At 37.5% G+C, this 21,360-nt stretch overlaps 1 protein-coding gene across 1 annotated transcript in view; it reads right to left on the bottom strand.

Annotated features, from left to right (window-relative positions):
• Nucleotides 1-1,750: 1,750 nt before the first annotated feature.
• Nucleotides 1,751-21,360, bottom strand: part of DNAH5 (dynein axonemal heavy chain 5) — a 158,219-nt gene continuing 138,609 nt past the window's right edge. Inside the window, exons 68-79 of the mRNA XM_064443395.1 lie at nucleotides 20,991-21,181; nucleotides 18,583-18,704; nucleotides 17,575-17,724; nucleotides 14,346-14,591; nucleotides 12,746-12,965; nucleotides 11,839-12,044; nucleotides 10,849-11,052; nucleotides 10,049-10,264; nucleotides 7,249-7,461; nucleotides 5,737-5,889; nucleotides 3,610-3,841; nucleotides 1,751-2,220 (exon numbers count right to left, since the gene is read on the bottom strand). Coding sequence (XP_064299465.1) covers nucleotides 2,069-2,220; nucleotides 3,610-3,841; nucleotides 5,737-5,889; nucleotides 7,249-7,461; nucleotides 10,049-10,264; nucleotides 10,849-11,052; nucleotides 11,839-12,044; nucleotides 12,746-12,965; nucleotides 14,346-14,591; nucleotides 17,575-17,724; nucleotides 18,583-18,704; nucleotides 20,991-21,181 — 2,305 coding nt within the window. The 3' untranslated portion in view covers nucleotides 1,751-2,068. The remainder of the gene's footprint in view (nucleotides 2,221-3,609; nucleotides 3,842-5,736; nucleotides 5,890-7,248; nucleotides 7,462-10,048; nucleotides 10,265-10,848; nucleotides 11,053-11,838; nucleotides 12,045-12,745; nucleotides 12,966-14,345; nucleotides 14,592-17,574; nucleotides 17,725-18,582; nucleotides 18,705-20,990; nucleotides 21,182-21,360) is intronic.

Here is a 21,360-nt window from a genome sequence, read left to right on the forward strand (position 1 = left end):
ACGGAGCTAACAGAACAGAAATAACAGTGACTGCCAACGACAATTGCTTCACTGATCTAACAGTCTTTGGCATAACTAGGATCACCAGTGTGTATTTATTTGGGGAACTACCCTTTTCCCCCCATCACCCTCATAGAAAATTACACTTTGAAAAAAATCTGCACAGTTCACTCGCTGAGAATTACCGTGGGGTTTGACATCTCCACTGTGTCTACAACAATAACAGTACAACAAATCCACAGTTTGAAGTGTGGCATTTGAAGCGTATGTGGCTTGAAAATTCTCAGTGTGAAGGACCTGCACAAGGACGAAGTGTGTGCATCTCCTTCAGAAAGAAAGGTCTTGGTGAAAGCCCACAGCAACTTAGAACTCCAATGAATATTTGGAGGATCTCCTGGAAATCTGAGTATGGTGCTCCAAGGCCCCATAAAGAACAATTCAACCCTCTCACCTTATAGTTATCTATTGCCACATCTAAATAGTTCCTAAAGGACATTTTCACACATTTCATTTGTTTCACTGTGAGTTATTTAAAAGAAAAAAGGAAAAAAAGACTAATTCTAAGATGGAAACACAATGGAAAGACCTCTACAACTAGAATTTCAAACGATCTCATCAATGTTCCACCTAAGTTTCCTAATTGGCTTGACTGTAGAAATGAACGCTGAAATCTCCACTAAAATACAATTATACTGTCTTCTAATATTTTTTTTATTTCTTTAAATATTAGCTTTAGGCAAGAAATATATTTAGCGTGTTTATTTAATAACTAATTAATTCATCCTTCAAATTCCATGTATTGATTTGACATAAAATTGAAAACAGCTTCTCCACTGCAGAATTATTCTACAACAGATGCTCCAGAAATACTGGTTCTTTCTGCTTCCTCTTCTGCAGCACCTGTTCTTGTGAATGACTAGCATACTACTAAGATGCATGACCTATTGGACTCAGCAACAAAAATACACTGGTTTTTTGATGACTAAATAAGCATGCTTGATGTGTGAAGCCAATTGTGCTCAATTAAATGGAGCTGCTAACATTCCTCTCTTAAGATGGATTCTCACATGAAAAACATACTATCTAGCTGAGACATCAAAAAGGCTGCAGCACTTAAGTAAAAAAGGAGAAAGAAAAAAAAAATATATATAAAACCACAAAATTGCAAAATTAGAGCAGAAACAAAGCTAAAATTGATGTTCTAAAACTAATAACCTTGAAGAAGACTGAATAAAATTTGGTGTACTAGCACATGAAAAAATATCCAAGCATTCGTATGGAACTACTGTTTTCCTATCCATTACATAAGTCATGAACCAGATAGTAAGGAAGTCTGGTAGCTGTCAAATGCTTGTTTTCCTATGTAACACAATGAAATTAATCTCCAAGTGGTGAAACAGGCGTGACATTTTCCCAGTCTCACCTTCCTTATTTAGACAGCAAGCAAACTAGAAACTATCAGCTAGGAGATAAATCCTAGATCATCTTGAGGGATATTAACTAATATGAATAAACAACTGGGCTTAGTTTTCGTCAGATACACACACACAGAGACACACACACACACCACCACCACCCCCCCCCCCAAAAAAAAAAAAAAAGGGCAAAAAAGTAAGGGGGGAGAAAAAGGGGGCAAAAAAAAAACAGCAAAAAAAAGCAACCAAAAAATGCAAAAAAAAAAAAGCTTTGCATTTACCTACTTGAAGGTAAGCCCTGAATCAAGCATATTTACCACTGAAAAGTAACAAGGTTCAAGTGAATTAATCTTTATTCAAGGTAAAATTAAGCACACAACAGTGAGACAGGAACACTACATATTTGTCATGATTTGTCAAGACATCAAAGGTAATACTTCAATCTATTTACCAAACTTAATATCACTCTGAGATTTAGCATTTATAAGCCTACTGTTGAGGTTTATTGAGAACAATTTTCCAAAAATACCATAACGGAGTCTATGCCTTAGAAAATATATTTCTAGAAGTGATCCACTGTATAACTAACTACATATTGATGTTTACATTTGAAAACAGAAAAAAAACCTCTTAGCAACCTTTTTCTTTTAACATCACTTGACATCACACAGAAGTGCTACCCCACGCAGTACCCAGTGCTCTGGAGGTTGAAGGGTTTTAAGATCCACAGCAGCAATGTAATTCATATCAGTTCGAATGGCCTTTTTGTAGACTGGACATGAATACAGACGCAGATCTTTTGAAGCTGAGAAGACAGAAGAGACAAAAAACAATGACACTAGGTTGAAAAACCAGGGCCCTGAAAAACTGGGCATAAGGCAAATGTAAAATTGAATCAAAGTTCAGTAGTACACAGCTCTCCATCACCACCAAAGGAAACTCTTACTTGATTCTCACACTGTTTGTTTGTGTTATTGCCCGCTGAAGGCCACATATGGCTTGAAACTCCTGTAAGATCAGCACCTAGGAACTGGATGTAGCAAGAAATGCAAATGGACACTCTCGCGTGATTAGTGTTACTATTAGTTCAACCTGCCCACTGAACATTACTTCTTCTCAATATATTATTAATCTCAATTAATCTCAATATATTATTAATGTGTTAAAATAAAAAATGCCCTATTTTGAACAACCTATTTTGAAAGGCATTTAGTATTTCAGAGTATAAAATGTCAACTTCTTCACTGCAGAATTAGAACAGCAGTCTAGTTGTGCTTAATACTTCAGTGTTCATTATTTAGCATCTTGTCTGCTTTCACAGTGATCATGCCTCTTATAAAAGATCAGCTACACAAAGTTCTGGGAAAATAGCATGTAAGCAGGCTTTGCTTTTGGAGGTGAAATGCTTTTCAACAGAAATTTCCTGATTTACATTCAGTAGTGGGTAGTCCTATTCTATTTTACAACCCTATTCTACAGCATTTCCTATTTTATATGCAAAAACACATTAACTGAAATTATACATTTTCACAAAACAGCACTGTCCTTCAGACCCCTAAGCTTCCTTTCTATTCTTACAGCCCATTTCTGCCTCAGACAGAACATCTTCCACCACCTCACTCCACCTCTTGCTTGATTCTGTTAGCTCAAACGTAGCCTTGTCCAGTAAAAAAAAATTACAAATGTTATAAGATATACATGTTTTATATATATATATATGTTGTGTGTACGTACTTATAAGTTACAAAAACTTATATTCATAAATTGCATTGGTTTGGGGATGTGGGAAAGAGGTTATTTGGGTTATCTGGGGTTAGGTTACAGAGTTTATGTATATAAATGTTGATCTCAATCTAGGACTCGTCAAGGGAAGACTGAATGCAAGTATGTTTGTCAGAGGAGGCAGAGAACAGTTCATTGGTAATGGGTTTAAAAAGTTATTAATACCACTAAAACGAGAAGGTAGAGACCTATCTAAATATTAGTGGAAAAAGTGCCTATTATAAATTATTAAGGAAGGCTGAAAGCTTATTTTATATGGAAGACTGGGAAGCCTCCCCTGTTGAAAAAGATTCAGTGTGTGGACAATGAATAGCGACAGCCTCATGAAATCCCTAAAGCCCAAAAGACTTCCATGCAATCGAATAAAAAGGTGCACTGAACTCTATCAAATAACATCCTTTACAATACTTACTGTTGTTGTCTGCATACATCCTTATAACTGGCATCATCTCAAAGAGCACCTTGGGCTTAGATTCAGTCAGTCTCATGTTTCTTCTGTCCCAGCCAGCTCCTTCCAAATACAGCCCATACACATAGACCCCTTCCAAAGGAGGGCTTGTGATATCATCCTTCATCCATTTAGTGACCTCATTGCACAGCACTACGCTGTCAAGAGCCCATCCTTTATTAGCCCTTGTTATTTCCTGCCCAAAGTAGACAAAAGAATGGAGGTTACATTTTCACATGTGCACAGAGCCATTTTTTCCAAGCATTTCAGAAACATATTTGTATGGTCACAACATACCATTTTCAATTCAAAAAAATTAACTTTTTGTGATATCCATGTTTACAGCAGTTTGACTTCTAAGCTAGAGGTGGCATGGTACAACAAGAAAGCTTCCTGTATTTTATCCACTATATATATGACTTTCAATCTTTCTATTATATACAATATCTCAAGACCATTTAAGTAACACAACCATGGAATGGCAATGGCAACTGGCTCCTGCGAATATGAAAACTTCATGGCTTTCATGAGATAACATTAACTGCATGTGATAAACAGTTCCAATGACAAAAGCAAAATGCATAATTTGCTGCATATTTGCTGAGGTTACCTTCCTTTTCCTGTACCTATGATCTTCATTAACTGTATTGCTAACAATGAGAAAGGGCTCACTCAGCTCTAAAGCTCCATAAAGAGACTGCAAAAAAACCCAGAGAACACTTGGAGATAGACCTGTTTAAGAATCGACATATACTTCAAATTTAGTCAGTTAGTGCACTGGACAACACTCCTTTCTCTTGTCCAATCCGTTACTATCCCATGCTATTAAGTTAAGCCAGACCTAAGTTTTACCCTGGTCTTGTAAGTGCTTTCCAAGATCTGCTTGAAGTAACTGGAATTAATGCTTGTCCTATACTGCAGTTAATTAGCTGCTTTAAAAGAGCAGAATGGTTATAGTTCAGTGATCATTCTGGCTCTTCATCTTTCTCATTTCTAGTTATTCCACCATATAGCAAATCCCAAAAGTCACTTCTGTTTTTACTTAGGGCACCAGGTTGTTATGTACCCACATTCTCTTTTTAGGGAAGGAGAAAAATTCTGTAGATTCCTCCTATTTCAGATCTTGCTACTTAAACCCTTTCCACAAGCTTGGGTCCAAAAGAAAATTCCAGTTTAGGACTGATTACTCAAAAGAATATATAATTCCAAGATTACATGCCTGCAATTTTAGTAGAAGTAGGTCACCAATTAGAACTTCAGTTTGACAGCCAAAGATTACACTACCCAGACCTCAAAGCAAGAACAGAGATTTTCCTTCTCTGCAAATCTTCATTCTTTCCTCCACAAGTTATTTTTTGTCTGAGGTCCCACTGGATTCCCACCTGAGTATTCTTTCCCAATTGTACAGATTCCAGACAATTATTGTCTCTAATGTGTCCCTTTACGCCAACCAACATAGGTATTTATTGCCTCCTTTTAAAATAAAAAGTAGCTCACTTGTCAAATGCAACTAGCATGCTGAGCAACCAACACAATCACCAAGTCAACAGAGATACATTAAAAAAATACACAAACTTCATACTTGTTACGCATTAATACAGGAAACTCTTCCCACTTCATGAAGAGAGACTGAATCAGCTACTCAACTGGAGAAGTGTAGTTTAAGACTAATTCTGAACAGCTGTTCTGGCCAGTCTCCAGCCAGGTAAGTACTGAACATAGACCAAGAGGAAGGAAAAACAGGAAAACAAATTCATGGGCCTAAACACCTCTTCTCAGGGATATCTCAATGGTAACATGAGACATTACTTCTCCAGTCTGCCTTAATGATATTTTAAGGTAGCCCTTACATACGCAGTGCTCGGATCAAAACAGGAAATACATTTTAACACATTAGTGGTTGATGTACTGAAAAAGTATGTGTAGAGGAAGAACATTTCACTCAGGGAATGTCAGACAGTTATGCAGTCACATACCTTCCCTGCTGACATGATGGAGCCATGTGTGTAACTCAGCCTTCATCACACAATACATTTTTTTTTTAAAAGTATATCAAAGAATAAGCTGAGTAAGACTTCAAACACAATTTACCTGCCTCATTGCAGTTAAAAATCCTTGAGGATTAAAAAACCCTGTCAGCCAGAAGCAGTTCGGTCGGCCTTCAAAAATCCAATTGTAAAATTGGTGGTTTCTTTCTAGAAGCTCAGTAAACCAGAAACCAAGTGTACTGGAAGCCCAAGATGCCTAAAAATAGTAAACAGCATGTTCATTTTAAAATTTTATTCAACAGTTTTAAAACAACTTATTCATGTCAAGAAAAGGTAATTCCTCACAAGGTAGTAAACATAATATTAGCAAAGCATATTTAAAGCTCATTTTTCGTATCTTAACTTTTAACCTGATAGATAAATATTGCATCCCACTGAAACCTGAAGCTAATTCTTGCTCTGTTCAGATTCATGCCTACCATTCCATTTAGACATGCTTAATGCTCCCTGTGGTAATTATCCATTTTATGACTTTTTTGCAAAATTAGATAGCTATGTGAACTAGGAAGAAATATTGTCTACATGTCTTTCTAAAGCCAAGGTCAATGCATCGAGATAACAAGATTTCTGCAAAACTATTCTGCTTTTTCTGAAAAAAAAGCTAAGGAAAAATGAGCTTGGACTATGTGAAGGTTTATGATGATTTTTCTGTTTGAATAGTTGTATTATACTTGTGCCGTGAAGCATCTGCTTTTGTCTAGGTTTTGTACCAAGAACACACTTTGTCAATAAAAACAAAATAAGCAAACAAAACCACCAAAAACCCCTCCCCATTTTTCTTTCCAGCAGTTGCCCTAAACAGCTCTGGTTCTTCCTGAAAACTATTTATATGGGGAGAGGCTGAGAGACCTGGGATTGTTTAGCCTGGAGAAGAGAAGGCTCAGAGGAGATATTATCAACGTTTACACCTCATGTGTGGAGAATGGAAGAAGATGGAGCCAGATCCTTGCCAGTGATAGGAGGAGAGGCAATGGGCACAAGACAAAACATGGGAAATTCCATTTAAACTTAAGGGGGCTTTTGTTTGGTTGGTTGGTGGTTGGTTGTTTACTGTGAGGGTATCAAACACTGGAACAGGTTGCCCAGAGAGGTTGTGGACTTTTGATTGTGGAGAAACCTGCTCTAATTGACCCTGCTTTCAGAAGTGGGGTTAAACTAGACTATCTCCAGAGGTCCCTTCCAGCCTCCTCTATTCTGTGATTCTACAACTACAAATTTCAATGTCAAAGAATAGCAACAGTGTAGTCCACTAGTGTGGATGCTATTTTTTAAAATTTGTCATCACATTTTAAGTTATTCTCTTATCTTTAGCTTTTATATGCAACAGGCTGTTAAAATGGGAAATACCTGCATCTCCCACGTTTATTTCTGATTTTATAAGTGAAAGAGGGCTTGTTTTGACTGTGTTTACTTTAGCCCAAGATCTGCTCCAGCAGTTGCACAGTCCTGGTTAACACTTGTGTTTGAAAACAGTATTTACAGTATGTCTAGCAGTTTAATCTAGCTCTACAGAAATAATTTTTTTTTCCTGACAAAACAAGTGATGTACACCTACTTTTTTCCATTTATCAGGAATCCTTCCATCATACATGCAGTCTAAAGCATCCCTCAGGTTTTCACTCATAACAATTGTCCCATCAATGGCAAGTTTTAGATCAGTCAGAGTGCTTCTCACTAAAGAAATAACTCTCTGCATTTGGTTGATCTCCTGTCGCAAAAATATGTTCATAGGCTGAAACAGTCCCATGTTCTTTAGTTTCTCTTTTACCTGTAGGTAGAAAACCAAAGATCCTTCAACAGAAATAAAAAACAAAGGTGGCTTTGTGTCAAGGTTAGGCACCTATACAATTTTTAAGACATAATACTTTTATTTAGGAAGTTAAATGGTCAGTTTGGTATCTTCCTTGAATCCTCTGCAAGACAGAAATACAGGATTTGTTCCAAACCTATGATGCTGAAACTGACTGTTTTCTGCCCAACTCAATATTTAGTTTGTATATCATTGTATGAGCTAATGTCATTTCAACAGCATACCTCATTTCAAGGATTTAATTCCAAGATACAGTACCCAAGGTTCACTCTGCACAAACTAATCAAGAGCAACTGCCCCAGCCACTTTTTCTCAGCATAGTAGCGCTATTTATCAGCAATGCCTGGGAACTATCACAATGCCAGGCAGTTTTGTATTCTAATACAACTTGCTGATATATTTTTAATCACGAGTGTAAAGTTAACAAATTAACTGTATGGACAAAACTAGAAATTTTGTAGTCAATATTGGTCCTATTGGGAGATAGGTAAAAAAATTATACATACCATATATTGATTGCTATACAGGGTTACAGCCCTGTTCTTAGTAATATGCATAACCTTTCTTAAGTTTATCAGTATTTTGCTACACAAAAAGGAACTGAAATAGTTTTCACCATGTTAAAAAGTTTAGTGCTCCACATTCAATTTCATTATTACAAACTAAATTTCATTTTGTCATTTCTAATGAGAGCTGATCTGCCCAAAAAGAGCTCTTGTAAACTTAACAGGGCTAACTGTACCTATACAATGACACCATATATCTTTATTAAGCCACATATCTATTCCTGGAGATGTCAAGTAGCATTTGAGAAGAGTTGGACTAATAGCTACCAGGAGGTTTAGCCCATCACTAAAGCAGTACCCTTCTGAGAAACTCAACAAATTGCAATCCTTTGCCATCCTCAGACCTCTGGTTCAGCCTTTTGGAAAGTCATAAAGCTCAGGCTGCTAGAAAGACAGTAGGTCAGAAACTTCAGCAAGCGCAAACTTTTGGAAGAATGCTAGATAATCAGTATTCCAAATTCAGATATGTTAACTCATCTGTTCAGATAAAATACATTACCATAATTATGCCATTTGAAGGGAATACTACATATTACAAAAATGGGCTACAGAAAACACAAAGCAACAGATATAAGACATGGGTACCTGAAGAGAGTCTATACTTATGAGCGTACCCTACACAAGGGTAGCCTATTAGTGTGTGAAAACAGAAAAGAGGCTGTTAGATTGGACAAGTTTCCTTACTCCTTCTCATAGCTCAGCATCCTGACAGGAAAATCTTGGTGTTCATAAGCCACCTAGCCTTGTATCAGGTCCTCATGCTAACTTTCATTAAAGAGTAATTAAAATGGCAGAAGACTAAGGATAAGAGATGTCACTCTCCTCAAGAAGGAGATGGCAGGCAAATGATCCAATTAATAAAACGTCTTACTGCCTAGATAAGCAGGTGGCTACTTTGGGAGCCTGTTAAAGCACAAACAGAAAATGTGAACTTTTTTCCGATGACACATTGGGGCGGTTAACATCCATTTAATAACAGAAGTGTTGTAAATGCTTTATTGCTGACATAATCAATCTTACTTGCTTTTAAGCTTTCACAAATACAATGAAACACAGAAGTTCAGCATCCCTGATACAGGAAATACAGGAACCTTAATTATTCTACAAGCATTTTCCTCTCATTCATTTGAAATTCATAGCCAACCTCACCTAAGAAGAACTATAATGTCAGCATTCTAAAATTCTGGGGCTCTAAAGGACAATTAAGAACTATGGAAAGACCCAGAAACAACACAAATTTTCCAAACACTCCAACTGTAGTCTCCAGGATGGGGACACAGAATATGGTCAATTGGAGTGTCCATATATCTAGTCATTAGTAAATGTTTTCTAACTGTAAGAAAACCCTCTAACCTTGAGAGACATTCCATCTTCCACATAAACAAAAGGAAGACTGCTATTCCAAAAAATAAGTGGCTGTAAGGCAGCAGGTGTCCATTACAAATATAACTACATGGGCTATTATATGTTAATATGGATCCTGAGACACCAAAACTAGGCTTCAGTCAATGAAAGCTATCACTTGACAAGCTTTTCAGCATTCACTTCACTGAAGAAGAAAGCAACCTAAAAATATTTTCAGAATGCAAGCTGAATCCCAAAGTAATACATATGTTAAAGCTGTAATACTTTTAGAAGCAAAAATACACTTGCAACACCACCTCAGTTCTCTACAATGTCAACAAACTTAGCTTAAAAACTGATGATTCCACCTCCCTCATAGCACAAATGACAACTTAATGCTTAAGTGGTTTAGTATTTTGAAAAAGCTCTTTAAAAAGCACTTCACTGCACATTTAGTGACTTCATTATAAATGTTAAGGGTCTGGGGTCAGACTTCTTTAAAATATGTTTTTGAAGTATTGTCTGTATGAATGAATGAAGACATCCTTTTAGAATAATTAACATCATTACATTTTTTTTTAATCCACACAAAGCAAGATGGAGAAAACGTTTTTGACAAAATTTCATTAACTCACTTCAAATGGTACATAATCAGCAGGAAGCTTTTCCAGCATATCATCAGCCAGTCTGGCTACAACTGCCTCTCGGGTTTCTCCTCCTCCACCAGAGCTATCTTTAGGCTGAATACTGAGGATGATGTCCAATACATCTTTTGAAAGTTTACTTTGGTAAGTGATATCTGCATTGGGATGCAAACCAAACACCTCTGGTGTGTCGTAAGCAGGAAGACTCTACATAATAAAATATAAAAAGAGAACAACTGGAGATGAGTTTATGAGCTAATTAATAAAAAAGAAAAAATCCCCAACAAAACCAAATAACAAACACAAAAACCCCTCCCTTATATTTTAAACTAAGAGGCTAGATCAAACAGTCTTAGGGCAAACAACTTGTGATCTGTTTGTCATGTCACAGCCCAAATCACACCAAGATTAACCACTAATTCAGTTTTAACCCCTATACACTATTTTAAGAGCCAGCTTGTACTTTCATATATCTACGTCTTTTAGTTCTGTGAGGTTGTACTCGATGTCTGGAGTCCATTCTATGTCCTCTTTAATAACTGTATGCCTTCAGGTATGTCCCTCAAGAAAATCACACAAAAAAGAAAAGTCTACTTTCATGACAATGGTGATAACATTGATGACAACAACCAGTTGTCACTAATAGATATGCAGACTGTTAGAAAGCAATAAAGACTCTGTGAACAAAAGGCAAAATACAGGTACTCAGAAGAAAAGACAAAATACTCAGGAGCTTGTGAGAAACAAGTGAACAGGCTTTTTTTGTGTTTGAAAAGCTTTCATTTACCAACCTGTATGTACTGAAGGTATTGATCCACCATAGCACGTTTGGGTATGCTGTATCCTTTGTAGAAGCTGAATTCCTGACTGAATGTATTTTCACTGAACCAAACCTTTACAAAGGTGTTCATGAGTCTTTTGTCATAGTCATCTGTCACACGGCCACCATACTGGATCTCACCTATCATGTAATGAACAGTATTCCAGGAGATCCCCTAAAACCAAGAAGAAAGCACTGGCTTTAGCTAATCCTCTTCTCATCTATTTACATCTCCCTTAGTAAGAAGAGCTGATATATCAAGTCCTGCATCTCTGTCCCTTTTGGAAGAAAATTGTTTCCTGCTACTCTTTTTTCCTATAAACCTGCATTTCCAGAACACCTTCAAGAATTTCTCAAAATAGAATTCACTGACAACTAATTCAAGAGGCTATTCCAGCATGTGGGGAAGAGCGATACAGCCCCATTCCAATCATGCTTTCAACTTCACTTAAAACGCCAATCACAAAGCAATCTGCCACATACTTCTATATGCCAACTGAACATATGAAAGTGAAGAATGTAAGAGGAATTCTTGCAGTCATTTAAAGCAACTTTCCATTCCTTTATGCTACCAAAATAGGTTAGAGGAGCCAAATCTTACTATTTTACTCAAAATTGATTTAAACAAAAAACTGTCTGGTTTAATTAGCATTGAAAAGAAGGTCTAGACATTACTTCTAAGGTTTATATTTCTGAAGTTTTATGGGGAGATGGCTGAGAAGGATTTTTTTTTTAACATACAGGTTAATATATAAATTTAACATACACAGAATTAAAAGGATAATTTAAAGCCTTCTGCTCTACAAACATGTACACTTGGAATGTTGAATGTTGTGGAAAGAAACAAAAGAATGATTTAAAATCATGCTTGTGTTTCAGTTATTGGGAACCATGTAAATACATTCCACTACTAGAAAGATCCATCATCCTGATCCACCTTCCCCACAAAAACATTGATTACCTTCTTGGCATCCATGCCATCCAAGTGGTTTTGAATGAATTGGACAGTAGCATTGAAATCAGCTTGATTAAACTCATAGGGTATATTCCAACCCAGAGATCCAAACTTTCGTCTTTCTTGAACAGTGGAGTGTAGAAAGGCTACAGCATACAACATCGGTTTCCATTGCACCATGTCACTGACATCTAGTAAATCCTGGCTGACCCCTGTTGATTTTAAGTGGGCTTTATAAGAAACACAGTAATAGTATTTTTCAAGACCACTTCAAATCAGCACTAAAACATCACTCCTAGAGATATTCAGTTGGCTCTCTGCCTCTGCCAGGAGTAAGTTATTATCCTACAAAGTATTCTGTGCTGGAGACAGTTTATAGCATGTTATTAAGTTTCTTATTATTAGGCAACAATTTACACAATTATAAGTTGCTCAAATTAAGAGAGTAATCTTCAGAAGAAAAATGCCCACAATTTACTAACAGTTGAATTCACACTAAGTTGCTTTCTATACAGACTCTTTGACTCCAGACCTTTATTTTATACAGCGTAAAGAGCACTCAATAGCCGACAAAGATTAACATGATGCTTTTCAACCAAAAGACACAAGAAGATTAAAAATTTAAACACTTTGAACTGAGATATTAGAAGACAACATTTGAGAAAAGAAAAAGCACTTCCTGTTTTGTTGTCAATCAGTTCTGGTGACAGAACTTCAGCAGATCTTCTCTTCCTTTTAATTTTCACAACTTCTAGCTCAAACCAAGGATCAAGATGTGTCCTGGAATCATTGTGATCAGTTCCTCATACTACCTGACACCTACTCTCAGTGGCTACAACGTCGCCACGTGATAACCCCAGAGTCCAAAAATGAGCAAAATTTAACTTTAAATTATTACCACTCTAGCACTCACCACTATATGTTCTCTTTAGTCCAGCTCGGAGCCCTTGTGGTGGTTCATTGGTAAACTTAATAGACATTTGAAGAAGGGTGATGGGGAACTGTTTGTGAATCTCAGTTGTCATCCACAGTCGAAAGCTTTCATGGATAGTCTCTGTCTCTATTACAGTGTCCATCAACTCATCCAAAAAGTCAAGTCCAAGGTGGCAGTTTTGCAGAAGTGCCCAACCTCCCTAGTTTAAAGGAACAGAATATGAAGTTATCAACGTCGCTTACAAACTGAAATGACTAAAATCACTCTTTGTTTATGCTGTAGGTTATGAACAAAGCCAAAGCATCTAAGCTATAGAAAAATATAGCAGGTTTAAGTGCTTATGAGAGCTGTTAAAGGAAGAAATCCTCCACAGTCAATTTTGCACCACTGGCTCACCAAATCAAAATCAAGGACTTAATAATTCATTTTCATGTACACTCCATGTACAGAGGCCAGTATCCATACTAATGGTACACATGCAATTAATAAATTAATTAAATCTTTACTTTCTAGGTGAACCGATGATTTCATTGATCTTAAATAAGGGAGCTCAGAAGTAGCTCTAAGAACAAGCTGCTAAACCTCGTTCCTCACAAGGGCCACAGGCTTGGAAAAAAAACCAAATATGCATACTTAATCAATCTATTGCTCTCAGTCAATAGAGATCAAACTTTCTCATATGAATGACCATACTTCATACAGACATCTCAAATACATCTTCATTAAGAGGGTATATGAGACAGTGAGGGAAAGTAACTGCATTTCTCTTAACAAAAAAAAAGGAGCTCTTCTTCCCCATCTTTTGAGTGAGTTTCTTCTCATCTGACCTACTAATTAGCTCTTAATGTGAAGCTGTGAAACGAGAATCTGAGGCAAAAGTCAGAGGAAAACTGGCTATACAGACAGGGAAGAAGCTCATAACACAGGACTGCAAGCAGTTTAACCTGTTCATGTCAGCAGGCATAGCAGTACTACTACCTGATGGGCAAAGCATACTAAATTGGAACAACTCAGCTTTTCTTTCTCATACAGGAAATTTTATTCTTTAATTCTTCCATGTTTCACTTGTAAAATGCCTGTGCTATCATATTGCCTATCCCAGTTCAAAATCCAGACTACAGCAATAGTAGTCTGGATTTTACTATACAGCCTTGGTTTTCTCAAGGTTATGTAACTATCTATAGTATATTTGGAATTCATCTTCTTCATTCAACTAAATATGATTGCATTACTAAAAAATACAAAACTGAAAAAATGTTGTGAAATGCTTGCTGAAGAATATTTAGTATTCATGCATTCCAAACAACCAATTCAGCTGTGTTCATCAATGAACAACCTGCAACAAAACCTCCATTTTATATGAAAAACACTGATGTCTGCACAGCAACAAGAAGTTTGTTATGGTCAATTAAATGACTATGAAAAGGCAGTTCTATTGTTTAGGACACTTATTTATGCAAATAAATACAGGTTCTTGCATCAGCAATAACTACCCACCAAAAAACTTTATTTCACGATAGGATTTTCATTTCTAAGTTTAATACAGATACAAAAAACCACTCAGATTTTTGTCTCTTACATGAGACATTGTCTGCTGTAGGAGTTTACGGGCATGGATTTCTTGCCCCTGGCCCATGGAAACGTAACGTGTCTCTGTCTTCAGTCTTTTTCCCAAAGCAATAATTGAGTCCGTAGGATCAGAGCCCATGGAAAGAAAGCATATGAGAGGAGTACGTGGATCTGACTCTTCCCATGTCTTCTCCAAGTCCAAGATGACTCCCTCTGCATATTTCTCCCCCATAGTGTCAATGATGTATTTTCTTGCCTATATTAAAAAGGGTAAATTTAACCTGTGATGTAATCATTCGATACTGTTTTTTTCCCAGTGTAAATACAACCAATAAGTAAACTGAAGAGCAAAGGCTGCTATAAATTTATATAAAAAATACAAATATGCAACATAATTATTTTTATGTGTTAATATACTGTCTTTGAACAGCCTTATAAAACCAGATAAAACTTAAAAAATAATTATTCTATTACATATATCTGCATGTATTTTTATATATAATACCTTGCAATTGTAACATATAATACAGTATAATAAAAGTAATAATCTCACTAAACCTTTAGAAATGCTTTAATGATTTAAAGATGGTATCTCCATTAGATAGCATAACTCCTAACCTTTAAATCTAGTTTTCCTTTCCAAATACTAAAGAAAAAAAGAGGAAAGGATAGACGATATGCTTCAAAGTTGTTAGGTCTCTCCCACCTTCATACTAAAAAACCCCAATGAATTAATAGTAGTAATGATGAAAGTAACTGCCACTAAGCAGAAGATCCAGAGGAACAGGTGAAGACCATTTCTGTTATTCATTTATTTATTTTTAAAATAATTAGATTTTTGTTCCTTTTTATTAAGAAATAGAAAAGGCTCTTTTAAACAGTCCGAGTTGATCTTTCCTGTATTCTTTTCCTACTACAATGCTTTTGTCTTAGACTTCTGGGTTACTTCCCAGAGACAAAAGATGTTCAGCATTTAGCATCAGTTTTCATAAAACCATCGTAAGATGAAAGTGTATCTGGCCCGCTATTAACAGAACTGAGAAACTAATTTTGCATTATCAGTTTCAGATACAGAGCACACATCTGAGAGATCCTTTATACAGTACTATTTAACCTTCTACTGGCTGCAGTTACACCAATAATTACTGAGACTTTCTCTGAATCCAGTCACAAAATTAATACCACACTTTTACTGATGCATTGTGACTCCAGTAAATTGCCGACCATTGCTCTGAAATTGTCAGCAATTGCATAGTTTTTATTCTTTTGCACTGGAGAAGAACATAAAGATTTAAAACAGGCTCCTAGAAGTTGATTTTTCTTAAAAATAAGTCTAACCATTTAATAAACTTTAATTTTATATTTATCACCTTTCTAAATTGATGGCAGTAAATGACAAATTTTGAACAGACCTTAATACAGATTCTTCTAAGGTGAGTCTAATTCTTCCATGCAAGAAATGGTTCCTCAGTTAAATTGTTTTCACATTTTGCTTTCTCTCAGCCAACTGAGTTCATGAAGGCCTAACATGAGGACAATTCTACAATTCCAGTGAGTAATATCAGCAAGGACAGTCACGAATACCTTCTGAACTGACAAAGCAGAACTGGATAAACACGTATGTTTCCAGATTAAATCCTATCTCCATAGTAAAATCACTGGCTAATATTCTTAGCGTCACAGAATCACAGAATGTCCTGAGTTGTAGAAGACCCACAAGGACCATCGAGTCCAACTCCTGGCCCTGCGAAGGACAACCCCAAAATTCACAGCATGTGTCTGTGGGCGTTGTCCAAGTGCTTTTTGAATAGTGTCAGTCTTAGTGACATGACTACCTCCCTGAGGAGCCTGTTCCATTGCTCCACCACCCTCTGGGTGAAGAACCTTTTCCTAATATCCAACCTAAACCTCCTCTGGCACATCTTCCTGCCTTTCCCTTGGGTCCTGTCATCGGTCACCAGAGAGAAGAGGACAGCACCTGCCCCTCCTCCTCACCTTGCGAGGAAGCAATGAGGTCTCTCCTCAGTCTCCTCTTCTCTGGGCTGAACAAACCAAGTGACTTTAGCCGCTGCTCATATGGTTTCTCCTCTAAACCCTTCACCAACTTCATGGCACTTCTCTGGACACTCCCTAGTAGCTTCATATTCTTAATGTATTGTGGCACCCAAAACTGCACACAGTACTCAAGGTGAGGCGGCACCAGCACAGACCAGAGCGGGAATATCACCTCCCTTGACCAGCTGCAATGCAGTGCTCGATGCACCCAGGGCACGGTTGGCCCTCTTGGCTGCCAGGGTGCGCTGTTGGCTCACGTTCAACTTGCTGTTGACTGGAACCCCCACGTCCCTCTGCAGAGCTGCTCTCCAGTCTCTCATTCCCCAGTCTGTATGTACCTGGAGCATGGCAACCCTGGATGTGCAAAATCCAGCACCGGCCCTTTTTAAACTTCATACAGTTGGTGATTGCCCAGCTCTCTACTTTGTCTAGATCTCTCTGCCCTCAAGAGAGTGAACAGCTCCTCCCAGTTTTGTGTCATCAGCAAACTTAGTTAGGATTCCTTCAAGTCCTACATCCAAGTCATTTATGGAGACATTAAAGAGCCCCAAGATGGATCCCGGCAGAACCCCACTAGTGACAGGCCTCCAGTCCGATGTAACCCCATTTACCATAACCCTTTGAGCCCGACCCATCAGCCAATTGCTCACCCACTACATTACATGTTTATCCAGGTGTATGCTGGACATTTTGTCCAGGAGGATACTGTGAGAGACAGTATCAAAAGCTTTACTGAAATCCAAAATTATCACATTGACTGCCTTTCCTTGGTCAACTAGGTGGGTGACCTTGTCATAGAAGGAAATCAAATTTGTTCGGCAGGACTTTCCCCTCGTGAACACGTGCTGGCTAGGACCAATGACTGCATAGTCTTTCAGGTGGTTTTCATTAACTCCCAGAATAATCTTCTCCATAATTTTACCAGGCACAGAAGTGAGACTGAGGGGCCTATAGTTACCAGGGTCATCCCTGTTGCCCCTCTGTATTCGTTCAATACATTGGAATAATTTTGCTAACGCTGCCCTTGTAACAAGTGTATAAATTGTCTGAAAATAATTTCAGAAAATGCAATGTAAAGGTCCATTACAAAAAGGAGTTTAGCATTAAATAAAGTACTGAACTGCAATCCTGCAACTATTATTCTAATGACACCTAAATAAAGTCTGTTTGCTATATATACGTACCTGAGCTATGGTCCTGTCAGGACACCAAGATCTCATAAGAAGAAGATGTCCAAAGCAGTCCAGGGATTGACCGTAGCCACTTGGAACCAGTTCTTCTTCAGGCTTCTCACTGTCAAACCAGATTTTCCACTGTTTCTCTGCTCTGGAAATCTGCAGTTATACCATCAAAGGAGTAAATCTCACTAAACAGACAAGTCACATTTCAACTGCCACTAAGTTACAAAATTTTTGCGGGTCAGAGACACATAATCTACACGCAGACATTTGTTTAGACATTTTAGTTCACATATTTAGTAAGGCTATTAAAAAAAGAGAGGATAAGCTTTCAGATTTTAAGTACAAAAATTGTAGAATGCAAGAATGCCCTTAAGTATTCATATTCTGAAAAAAATGAGCTACTACTCAGTATTTTCCATTAATGATATAATGGCATAACAAGGTCAGAACACAGATAGCTAGGTTCAGACACAGCTTTGAGAGCAGTAGGTATGTATCTGCTTCCCACGTGACTGTACAGAAGGTACTCTTCATGCATACCAAACACTAGTTACTTACTCCATTAGGTACCATACACTTAGTGTCCATTAAGAGTATTCATGCAAGTGTTGAATTTACTGAATGCTCTTTCCCTAACTCTTTGTCCATGTAATCAGAAAAATATTGGAACAAGTATCATAAAACATAGTGTAAGAAGGGAATGGAAGAAAATCTAATAACCGGAAGAACATTCAAGTTGCATTATGTGAACTGGATAACACCAAGCTGTCTCCCAGTCTGCAAGTATTATAATTATATAGGGTGTGAAACATTCTACTTTCTTCTTATTCTTTGGGTTTTTAAGGTCTTTTTCTCAATAAAAGTTGCTAAGTAGTCGGGGCCTCAACTGTCACTATCTGCTGTCAGTTTCATTCTGTTCTATAAAATAAACCAATTTCCCACCAGATGCCTTGATCACTACCAAACTATCACTGTCAGACAAGAGATTCCTTTTAAAAAGCTCTTACTTACTTGATCAAGAATATCTGAAAATTGTTTTAGCTTACTGAGCTCCACCAAGTTCAGCCAAGTCATATCCAGAATCCATTTAGCAGGCTTAGGAGGACAAGCTTTAAGGTCTAGGGAAGCACCACCTGCAAGAAATGAGGAATTAGTTATAATTAGAACTGTTGGAGACACCCAGAAGACAAACAAAAGAAAAACGAAAAACAACAACAACAACAAAAGACCTGTTTATTTGGAAAATGTAAACTAGATACTGCAAGGCTATTTCACATGACTAAGTCTTCCCGGTCTGGAGAAAGACTACTTAGTAACTATGGATGGTCACAAAGAAATATCTGAGTTAATTAACATGCAAAATTTATTTTCAAATCTTGTTTTTCATCCTACTTTAAAACATAATTTTTTAAATCCAGCAGTGGGTGGGAAATCGGCTGACAGGCCACACCTAAAGGGTGGTGGTAAACAGTTCTTTTTCAAACTGGCAACCTGTCACAAGTGGGATCCCCCAGGGATCAATAACAATGTTATTCAACATATTCATAAGTGATCTGGATAACAGCATCAACTGTAGCCTGATGAAGTTTGCGGATGACACCAAATTGAGTGGGGAAGTAGACACTCCAGAAGGGAGAGCTGCTCTGCAGAAAGATCTGGATAGGCTGGAAGAGTGGGCCAGCAAGAACCTTATGAAGTTCAACAAGGAGAAGTGTAAGGTCATGCACCTGGGAAAACATAATCCAGGAGTGCAGCACAGACTGGGATCCACCTGGCTGGAGAGCAGCTCTGTGGAAAGGGACCTGGGGGTCCTGGTGGGCAGGAAGCTCAACATGAGCGAAGAGTGTGCTGCTGCAGCCAAGAAGGCCAACAGGATGCTGGGTTGCATCAAAAAAGGGCATCACTAGCAGAGATAAAGAAGCATCATCCCGCTCTACTCAGCGCTTGTCAGGGCACACCTGCAGTACTGTGTACAGTTCTGGTCCCCGCTGTACAAAAAAGATGTGGACAGGCTGGAAGGGGTCCAGAGAAGGGCCACCAAGATGATGATCAAAGGACTGGGAAGCCTGCCGCATGGGGATAGGCTGGGAGAACAGGGATTGTTCAGCCTTGAGAAAAGGAGGCTCAGAAGGGATCTCATCACCATGTACCAGTACTTAAGAGGTAGCTACAAAGAAGATGGAGACTCCCTTTTTACAAGGAGTCACATGGAGAGGACAAGGGGGAATGGACACAAGTTGCTCCTGGGGAGATTCTGGTTGGACATGAGAGGGAAATTTTTCACAGTGAGGACAGTCACCCATTGGAATAATCTCCCCAGGGAAGTGGTTGATTCGGCCACGTTGGACACCTTCAAGAGTTGTCTGGACAGGGTGCTGGGCCATCTTGTCTAGACTGTGCTCTTCCTAGAAAGGTTGGACTAGATGATCCCCGAGGTCCCTTCCAACCTGTGATTCTGTGATTTTTTTTTAATCCATCTTTTTTCTTTGATTTTTTTTTGTTGTGTAGATAATGTAATAACACCCAATATGTACATTTGCTTTCCCTGGTATTCAGCTGAAGCTAAAAGAAAACAAACACAAAATAAAAAGAAACTACAAGGTACGTGAATCCAGATTTTCAATCATGAAGTTACAGGGGGTTTCTACCTTAAAAAGTCACACCATCTTTGGTGAAACAGGGTTTGTAGTTTGGTTAGTTTATATTTTTGTTATGATGTCTCTTAAACTTAATCTTTGTTAATCAGTTTCTCTTTTGAGGGTTTACTATTTCTTTGTGCAATGTGCCTGGAAACAAATGCTTGTTGGGAAAAGACATTCTGAAGATTCAACATGGAAAAACTAACAGTTATAATCCATAAATAAATGTTGCCTGGAAAATTAAGTATCTTGGAAAGGGAATAGAAAATTACTCCAAGCTTTCAAGTAAAGATACACAGTGCTTGCATGCAGTTAAGACTAAAGCCATGAATTTGTCACATTCAGCTAAGAGTATGATATTCTTTTAAATTGTTAGCAACACTTTCTGTTCCTATTTGCTTGCTCATCCTCCTAGTTACCAAATAAACTAAAAGATGTTTAGTATAATAATAAGTTTTCTAAGTCAAACACATACCTGGTGGTATTTGAGCAGTAGACATAAACATCAGCTGAAACAAACTGAAACTTAACAAATTTCCTTTTAAATTCTCAAAAATTGTCAAAGCTATATTTATCAATATTCAGTGTGCTGCTATACATTAGAAACACCATACAAAGCTGTCTCTCAACAGAACAGAATGATAAGCATGTATTCTTTTCAATTGACTGGCTTCTCATGTGCAAAAGGAAGCAGCAGATTGGCTAGGAGATATAACTACAGCTCACAAATTTTCTACAATAATATATGTGTTCTACTTTAAATTGTTCCGTAGTTCCAACCTTTAATAAGCATCAGAAATTCTTCATGTTTCACTCTGTTTCTTTGTATATCAATCTTCAATGTAAGTAATAATGTGAAGAGAAATTTGTGCTCCTCATAGAGTCCACGGGCAGCATATTTGAACACTTCATATGTCATATGTTCAATAATATTAGTAATCCTCTTGCTAGTTATAGGGCTTTTGGTAGACCTGTTGGAAGAAAGGTCTGCAGTTGAATGTCAATTTGCATAGGCTTTATTAAAGGGAATACTTTGTCTTTACAAAAAGCCATGGTTCAGAACCTTCAAAACATGAAAAAATAATAGATCAAAACCACAGAATATCAGAGAGCAAGCTAGCAACAACTTTCATACTGAAGGAGCAACAAA

Source organism: Phalacrocorax carbo, chromosome 2, assembly GCF_963921805.1.
Source record: "Phalacrocorax carbo chromosome 2, bPhaCar2.1, whole genome shotgun sequence".
Lineage (NCBI taxonomy): Eukaryota > Metazoa > Chordata > Aves > Suliformes > Phalacrocoracidae > Phalacrocorax > Phalacrocorax carbo.